The following is a 9,476-nucleotide window of genomic DNA, read 5'->3' as shown; positions in this document are numbered from 1 at the left end:
AAAGGACAATGACTTGGAGCTGATGGGCCCTGGAGAAACACTCTTTTCCCCAACATTCCCCAATTAAAAAAAAAATAGCTTTTCTAGTTTCCAGAATTTCTATACTCTTGATTTTACTCTTTACTTTAAAAATAAAGAATACATACGAGGTTGAATACATTTAATGCAGTAAAAGTCCTCCTCATGTTTTTGTAGAACTTTGTTGGAAGGAGAGGGAGTAGTGGAACAAGCCTGCATTAGGAGCCAGCCTGGTCCCCCATTAAACCGGCGGCTTCCTGATCTGTAAAATGAAGAGCTGGGGTTTGATCATCTCCAAGACCCCTAAAGTATGAGAGTCCAAGACGGGAATCCTCAAAACACAGACACAAGGTACTACTGGAGTCCAGAGAACTTTTCCCATCGTTCTATAAAAACAAATCTTAACACAACACCCCTCAGTTTAAAACCTTTCAGTGGCTCCCACTTGCTGTCAGAGTAAATACAAACAGCTTAGCCTACATGGCAGAGCCCTTGGTGATTGGCCTCTAGTTTTTCTCTCCTGCCTTTTGCTTTTCCTACCCCTGCCCCACTCCCATGCAGCATTCTGGGCTTCCGCCACCTCCCCTCCCTGAATGCCTTGGCCTCTAGTCTAGGTCTGGGCCCATGTGTTCTCTTCCTAACCATGCCATTGAATTGTGCATGTAAAAAAGTTTAAGATAGTACATTTCATATTATGTGTATTTTACCGTAATTTAAAAAATAAATAAATGTCCCCATTTAAAGTATACAATTCAGTGGTTTTTAGTACACTTACAGAGTTGTGCAACCACCGCCTTAACGTAATTTTAGGACATTTTCATCACCTCTCCCTTTCAAAAACGCTTCATACCCATGAGCAGTCACTTGGGGGGAGATATTTTTAACAGGCCATGTGTCGTGCGGGGCACCCTGCGGGGTCTCTGCTCCCTCTCCTCACATAAGAACGCAGGAGATGGTGAGGCCAAAAAGGAACACCCACGGAGCCATAGATAGGGGAGTCACACCACCATATTCTTGCTGGCGGCTGGGTTGGAGACACAGGAGGCAGGAGCCACACTGTCCGCAACCCACCATCCTAACTGCAATCTGCACTTGCCAGCCACCATCTTCTTGCTAGCCCCCATTTTCTGCTAGCGTAGTCATGGCAGTTATATTAGTGGCCAATGGCTCACTGGTTACAGCTGACGGCCAACTAGCCACAGCTGATGGCCATTTGATCACAGTCGATGGCCATTTACTACCTGAGCCAGCACCTTTCCATGTGAGGCCGAGAGTCTGGAAACTGCACTCCTGGCTCTGTCCCCACACCACGGGTGTCATGTGCCAGTCTTCTGGGACTTGACACTCATAGACCTTAGAGATTTAGTTCAACCTCTTCAGATAAAGGAATGGAAGCTCAGGGAGAGAGTGTCTTGGCAAAGATCACACAGCTGATTTGTGACAGAACCAGATCTTTTGATTTCCCGTGAAGTTATTTTTCCTAAGACAAAAATGTTGCATCACTTGCTTCCTTCAAATGGATGTTGACAATAGATTATTGGGATCAAGAAGATGCTACTCTTCTCCACTGTGGACAACGGGGCTCTTTCTCCTGCCTCCCATCTCACCTGCCATCTCACTTGAGTCTGGAAGCAGAGAGGAAAGAGAGGAGAGAGGCATATCTGTAACTGTGTACTGCTCTCTGTGATGCCCTAACTTTGTGAGGGAAGAGTTACGAGTTTTATTGAGAGTAATGTCTCAGCCTGTCTTAAGAGAGTGACTGGAAACACAGCTAGGTGCGGTGACCTTACTTTTCAAACATGTGGTCTTTTGTAGTGGGGCAGTGGTAACAGGCAGCAAGCAGCAATGTCATGTGTCAGAAATGCCAAGGTCATGGTGGTCGTTATCCCCTTGCCCTGTGGCTGTTGGAAAACAGAAGAGGTGAGAGTTGATACTTTCATGAGTCCTGCCATTTTATGTTTCTTGTCTTGCTACTTAGAGCAGCATATGGACCCTGCACAGTCTTGGCCAGGGCAGGTGTTAGATGAAAGTTGGGGTGAGGCACTAACTTTGTGAGTGAGAGCCTTCAAAATATGTTTCAATATTCTTTTGGAACTCATTGTTCAGTTAAAGCATTTTCAACTGCTCTTGTCTCCTGGAGGACTGGGGAGGGGGCTGTGTGGGAGCTAAACATGGAGAATGAGCAACCAGGTACCACGGCCATGGAAAATCCTGTAGCTATAGATGCGGAAGTGTCTAGACAAAGTCCTGAGGCCTATTCATGGTGAGATTTGGGCCTGTTTTCGTCTGGCCTTTGGTTTCTTTGGGAATCTGACCTATCCTGCTTCTCCCTAGTTACCACTCTAACTCACCACTGGATGATGCAGCCCCCAGCAGTGTTTGGAACTTGCCAGGCTACTGAGGAGGCAGGCACTCTATCCATTCTGTGAGTTTCCATCCTGATGAGACAAGCCTGAGTGGAGAGATTGCTGTGGGGAGTGACGGGCTCCCAGACAGCAGGTTCCCTGTGGACAGTGTCCAGATCACTCATTTTGAAACTCCTGGTGCCTAGCAGTGCCTGGCAGTTGTTTGCTGAATGAATGAGTAGTAATGCATTATTATTTACAAAGCAATCTACGAATATTTCCCATGCATGAACTCGGAATTTAGGGGCTGGCCCAGTAAACTGGCGATTCTCCACATAGTTTTTAGTGGCTACTTCCTGATGTAGATTTGACATGACTGAGTGTTGTATCTAATGCAGTTCTTGGTAGTTTCAATTAATTAGAATGTAGCTTTATGGCCTGGGTCTTCAGGAAACGAATGTTCAAACATTCTCCCTGCTAAATAAGATCCGTGTTCCTCTTGAACTTGTATGACCTTATTGGAAATCAATGATTGCTTCTGGTCATCCAAATGTAATGTAGAGGAGACCGAGATGAAATCACTATCGAAAATGCTTTGAGATTGCAGGATGTGGAAAGCGTGCTGTCTGTCATTAAAACGAATGATTCTGCTTGGAAGTAAACCATATTTTAATCTGTGCGTACACTGTGCATGAGGAAATTTCTCTGTACATAATTATTTCCCCCAAATAATTCGCCTGATCACACCTAACTCCTGGGCTGCAGCTTGGAGAAAGCGACCTTTCCTTTCCTAGCAACTGTTGCTACGAGGGGCGTGGCTTCGGAGTCCGGGGAGAGCTCGTAGACTACACTTCCCGTGATGCTCCAGGGTGGTCTCCGTAGTGACGACGCACTAGGTGTCCGCGAGGAGGAGGGGGAGGACGGGGGCGGTGGCTGCAAAGGTGGGGGCGAGCTCTCCGAGTCCCCGACTCGCTCAGGCCGCTGCCGCCGCCGCCGCCATGTTGGTTTGAGGGGGATGACAGGAGGCGGCTGCGACGTTTGGGGCTGAAAAGTGGAGGAGGAGGAGGAGGAGGAGGAGGAGAGACAGAGCTCTGAGAGGAAGCCATTCCCGGGCTGAGGAGAGGGAGGACCAGCCTCTTCCGGGGACCGGCCGGAGTTGGCGTCGCGGGGAGCTCGCGAGGCCGGGGAGGGGAGGGGAAGGCGGAGGCAGGAGAGGATCGCCGACGAGCTGGAGACGATGCGCCCCGAGCGTCGCTGCGGCCCGGAGGCGCCCGCGGCCTGAGCCCCAGGGGCGGTGGGGTCCCCGTCCGGCCGGAGCCGCGCGCCCCCCGCGCGCGCCCCAGGCTGCGGCCTCGGCTCCCAACGAGTTAAATGCCCTTGAGCGCGGCTTCGGGCGGCCCGGCTCCCGGCCCCGGCGGCGCGCGCTGAGCCGTTTCCCCGCGCCGGCCACTCAGCGCTCACGCGCCCATGTGTAGCCCCATAGTTATCTGTGTACGTCCAGGCCGCCGCTTTCTCCGGCTGCTGCATGAGGACTTGACGCGGCAGGTGTGAATCACTGCCGGGCTGGCGAAGGAGGAAGGCGCACTTAACCCCCTCCCGCCGCTCATGCCCGTGTGTCACTCGGCTCGGTCCCCCTGGCGCGGCCGGTCCTGGGGCTGCTGCTGCTGCTGACGACGACGGCGACGGCTGCCTGCCCTCCCGAGTGCCCTCCGCCCCGGCCCCTCGGCTCCCGGCGCCCGCGCACAGCCGCGGCCCGGCCGGCGCTTCGGCTCGGGAACCACTCAGTTTGGGGAACGCACATCGCGAACTCGGCGACGTCGTTAACGTTGATTCCGGTGGCCTGAAGACAAGACTTGTGCTCCTTTTTGTTGTATTTTCTTTTTTTTTTTTTTGAGTGAACATCTGGTGTCTATCAATCGGCAAGATGTCCAGTAATGTCCCGGCGGATATGGTGAGTGAAGGACAAGTTACGATACCCTTTGATTTAATTGTGGTTTCCAGTCTTATTTAATCAGAAAGGACGCAGACGCGGGGCGAAGGGTTGCGGGGGGCTGTTGAAAAGCCACGGGGCTGGGAGGTTTGGAGAAGTTGGTGGTGCTGCTTCCCCCCTTTTAGAAAGTACTGCTTTTAGCACGGGTTTTGTGTTTTGGCTGCGTTTTTCAAGTCGTGAAAGGCAGTGGAGAACTCGGGAAAATGTGGCAAGGTAGCTTGAAGTGGATAAGATCTCTTCCTCTTTGCTAGAAGCCTCTGACCACTGGGATCTTAACGCTCCGGGAAACGTCAGTGGCAGTGGGCAGAGCCGAGGACGGCTGTCCCTGCTGGGTCCAGAGGGGACGGGAATCGTGCTCTGTGACACTGACGCGCTCCTCAATGCGCTCACTGGGGAGAATAAACTCGATCTTTGCAAGAACAGGCACGGATGTCTCTTCGAGAAAAAGCCGACGAGAATTTGCTGTGAGCTTTTTGAAATGTCTGGGTGAACCCGTATGGCAGCAGGAATATTAAGATGTCTGGGCATCTCACAAATCTGGGCTGACCGTATATTGGTACTTTTAATGTATATTCCAGGACTTTTAGTACCCAGTATTGGTGGCACGTATTACATCATTGCACTTTTAAAAGCTAATACCATTGTTAGGCCTGGATCCTTGAATGTTGAGAACCCGAAACAAAAAGTACTCTTCTTGATTGACGCTTTTCTTTTTGTTTATAAAGGTTAAGGTTGTGTTGTGAGTTGCTGGCTAACAGCGGTAGCCGTGTAGGCTTACAGTGCTGGGAGGTGGGTTTGAAATTACACTTTACAGTCCTAGGAACAAACAGTGCAATTAACGAGAAGATGAATAATCTTGTTTGTGGAAGAATTGATGTTAAAATAGTTATGCTCACTTACATTGAGTTAACATTTGAGCTTCCTGTGCTCCGGGGAAAAAACAAAATTGAACTTTGCTAATTATATTTTAAAATGTCAGATGTTTCTGTAGGAGCTAATCTTATTTACAGACTTTAAAATAATTTTAAAAATTAAATGACTCCAAATGGAGGAGTTTGACCTTGGTTTAAAGGCATTGTGCTTCTGTTGGGTTTCCCATTTAATGTGCTATTTACATGCAAAGGAACCACAACGTTCTGTCTCCTGGGTGGCCACACAGCAACCTTACACTTTCCTTCGCGATCTTGAAACTCATGCATTGTCTTTCTAGTTTTCCCTTCCCTCCTGGTGTGCACACTGGAGAATAGTCCCCTGCCCACTTAAGGATAGCTGGCCTTCGTTTCCTCTACCCCTCTGTGGAAGTTGTCTGGGGAGGTCACAGGACTGAGCTGGAAAATGCTATATCCCATGTGATAAGTGCTTGGGCTCATCACCTCCAGAAAACCTCCATTTTATATCATCCTGCACACTGCAAGATATGTTCACTGCTTATTCTGACACATAGTCAGAATGAAAGAGATTGGTGGCATTAAAACAGTGCCACTACTTTCTCTAGGCCCAGCGATGAAGAAAAGCTGGAACGTGGGTCGCTTCAATCACAAATTGAAATGCTTTGGGGAATACTGTTTCCAAGTCAGAGAAGCTTTGGAAGCTGATGTTCAGATCAGGGGACCAGGAAGTGTAGTGACAAGGTTTTATTAATAGCTGCGAATGTAAAATATTACCATTTCTGTTTTAGACCATATTTTAAGGCCTTAATGATTCTGCGGTGCTTTGAGATCTCTTGATTAAAGGTGATATGCAAGGGCAAAGCAATATTATGTAATAAACATATAATGCCCTGATGATGCTATTTCAGAGTGTCGAGGGTACAGCTCGGAGGAGATTGTTCTGAGTATTTTTTATGTCTCGGTTTCCAGCTGTTCAACTTGTTGGAGGTCTTGAGATTTCCACCCCCATGTTAAAGCCTTTTAAACCTTCCTTTGCTGTTGCTTCCATCACGTTTTTGCTTAAGAAGTGCCTTCATTTATTATGCTCCTAGAAGTCTCACTTTTTGCAATATAACATTGAATATTGGTTACAAGTTGTCTAGTAAGTGCTTCATATTGTTAAACTCTTCATATCTTTAATGACAATCAATTTGCGTCTACATTCACGACTTAAAGTGAGAACAGTTTCACCACCCTCTATCTGGCACAGCCTCAGCCTCCGCACCCCCACCTCTTTCTACAATTTGGCATTTTCCCCTTGCAGCAGAACTCTACATTGTGAGGATAGTGCTCTTGCAAGTATGAATACATACATTTTTGCTAAGTGCAGTAAAATTTTCAGGTTTCTAAGTGGTGACAGCTAGTATGTGCCCTTTAGAAACAAATGTTGCGCTTGTTTTCATGTTAATGGTGCTTGTCAGTTGTATAGGAAAATCCTATTTGGGAAATGAGGTGGGGCAATGAAGTTCTAATCCCTGTCATGTTTTCATTAGAGATAATTTATTCTTGAGCTACAGTAATGACTAAATCCATGTTTTTGGTAAAGTCTTCTTATGGTGATGGTTGTGACTCACTTTGAAGTCGATTTTTTAACATCTTTTTGTTTTGTAAATATAGCACATTTAAAATTTATTTTAAACATTCAATTTTTGTGTTTACCATAGTCTATGTTTTTAACCCAAATTTAGCAAGTTGATCTTTTTAGAGGGAGAGTGGCACCCCTGGTGAATGGATTTACTATACTCATTAAAAAAAAAAATACTTTGCAGTTGGTATTTTTCCAATTAACAGTCTGTAAATGTCATATGAATAATATAAATGTATTTACATAAAATATTCACTTTTCTTTTGCTAAAAGTGATTGAGTTTAACTAGGAGATTTACTATTACTCCAGTGTAATAACTTACTTGTGATAAAAATCTGAGAATATCTGAGTAGAATATGATTATAATGCATTGTATTTAAGTGATTCATTTCCTTTATTTTTTTTCTCAGCCGTGTCATAGGTCATGATGGGGCAGTATTCACTGTTTATAATTGTAGTGTGAATTATATTAACGACTGTAGGTTTTCGGAAAGATAATGGTTAGTCTTTCTGTTAATAAAAAGGCCAAAGCCTGGGTAGATAACGTGTTACTTTTATTTTCTGGATTGGGAAAGTTATCAAGAAATCAGTTGTATTTATAAAAGTATTATCTAAAACATTTGAGTTGCAATTTAGAGTTTTGGACTAAAATTGTACTTCATAATATCTATAAAATTGAAAACCATACCTAAGAGAGAAATTGACAATTAGTGTGAGAATAATGGCAAAGCAATTTTGGTATTTGAAACATTTCAGATGATTAAACAGTTTAAAAGCCCTGTTTGTTTTTAAACTATTAATATAGAAATTGTAGCAGATGTAACAATTTTTAGTCTGATGTTAAACAAGATAATGATAATTTGAGTTTTTTTCAGTGTGTAATGTATGTTTTTATCATGTTACATCTCTTTGAGATATTGGAGCCCTCTGGTGGACAGGAAATTACTAAAATGAATTTCCTTTCAAAGTGAACTTTTACCATTTTTCCAAGTTAAAGTAAAATGACAGGTGTAGAGTATATAAAGTGAAAATGTCATGCTAGAAAATGGTCTAGAGAATACAAAATTGTTAACTTTGAAAAAATAATATATTAAGATCCAGTGCCCCCAATTTTCTCTTTATTTACAGCTCATTTTAATTTTTCTTTCTCTTGCTAGAGCTCTTATTTCAAGTACAAGTTGGGAGGTTTTATGAAACGAAAGGGTAGATAAGTACCACTTCCATATATAAGTGTGTGACTTGAACAGCTTAATAAATTATATATCTCTAATGGAAAGTTTCTCTAAACTTGAATGTGTCTTACATGTGGTGTTCTGAATTAGACATTTTTATTATTTTCCTCAGCTTTGAATGCCTTTTCCTTTCTGGTCTGAATCCGCCTGCAGCTCCTGTCCCTGTCCTGCGAAAACAGTTTTTAGTTCATTCTAGCTCACATGACCTTTCCTCCTGTGCGTCGTTTTCTGTCGTCATATTTGAGATTCTTCTTATGCAATGTCCAAGTTATAAGGATATGTATGTGTCTTGTATTTATTGTATCTCTTGTACTTTCTAGAACAGATGTTTAAAAACTGTTGAGTGATTTTCTTGACTCTTGAAGCATTACTCTCTGTTACTTACGGAAAAAGTAAATGTTGTTCCACACACTACTACTACTTATGGTGTTAAATATGAAGTCTATGATGTTGGCTTCTAGTACTACTTTGAATATAAAAAATATGTTTTTAATATTAAGACTTGAAGTTATTCAAATTAGTGGATAAAGTACTGATGGCGCTATTAGTTTTCATAATGTGGGCAATAAATGTATTTTAGGAGACTGAAGTATACATTTCTTAAATATGCTCTTTAAGAATTCCCTCATTCTGGGGGCAAAAATGAAAAGGATTGTAGAATTCATGGTAACTGGAATCTCTGGGTGATAAGTCATTCTGAATCTGTAAATTTTCTGCATAAATGAAAGTTGTTTTTGGAAATATCCCAATGTAACAGTTTTGAATTAGTGTCTTATCAATCATAATATGCTATGCTTATTTAACTTACTTTTGGTGACCTGGAGTCATCATTTGGATATCATTATTTCAGTTCAGTGAGCATTCATTGAATACTTCTGTATGTAAGGAAGTGTTCTTCTGTTAGCTACAGCAGTCATCCCTCAGCACCTCGTGATATTAGACAGCCCCTTCACTAGATCAGTCATTTACTAAGTACCATGAGGAGCAGCAACTGAGATGTGAGAATAAAAATATTAGAATCTCTGCCTGTTTAGTTTGTGCTCCAAAAAGGAGTAAGAATTGAGCTTTTATATTAACACATGGGTTGGCTCTGAGGCTTTTCTAGGTCAGTATCCAGGTGGTTACGTGTGTGGTTTGCTGAGGGATGTGGGAATTCTGTAACGTAGAGGCCAGCAGCAACACCACAAGTTTCTCCAAATTTTTGCAGTTTTTCTGTTATAGTAGATTACATAGTGACTTTTTTAAAATGCTTTTTGAAATAGTTTATGATACTTTGTATTGAAATGGGGAGAAGAGGTTCACTGTCAAGGTATTTAAAAGCTGTAGAACTCAAAGCTGAATTACACATTTTTATTTTACAAAAGATGAATGAATGT

General features: G+C 43.6%; 1 protein-coding gene across 2 annotated transcripts in view; it reads left to right on the top strand.

Moving 5' to 3' along the window:
• Positions 1-4,147: 4,147 nt before the first annotated feature.
• UBL3 (ubiquitin like 3) overlaps positions 4,148-9,476 on the top strand; it is a 61,787-nt gene continuing 56,458 nt past the window's right edge. Inside the window, exon 1 of one of the 2 annotated variants that reach the window (XM_033104382.1) lies at positions 4,148-4,314. In XM_033104382.1, the coding sequence (XP_032960273.1) occupies positions 4,288-4,314 (27 nt within the window). In that variant the 5' untranslated portion in view covers positions 4,148-4,287. Of the gene's footprint in view, positions 4,315-4,682; positions 4,818-9,476 lie in introns of those variants that run through there. The other variant, XM_033104381.1, reaches the window with a different exon arrangement.

Source organism: Rhinolophus ferrumequinum, chromosome 4 (assembly GCF_004115265.2).
Source record: "Rhinolophus ferrumequinum isolate MPI-CBG mRhiFer1 chromosome 4, mRhiFer1_v1.p, whole genome shotgun sequence".
NCBI classification, from domain to species: Eukaryota; Metazoa; Chordata; class Mammalia; order Chiroptera; family Rhinolophidae; genus Rhinolophus; species Rhinolophus ferrumequinum.
The sequence above is the reverse complement of the archived record's forward strand: the minus strand, read 5'-3'. Positions and strand labels throughout refer to the sequence as shown.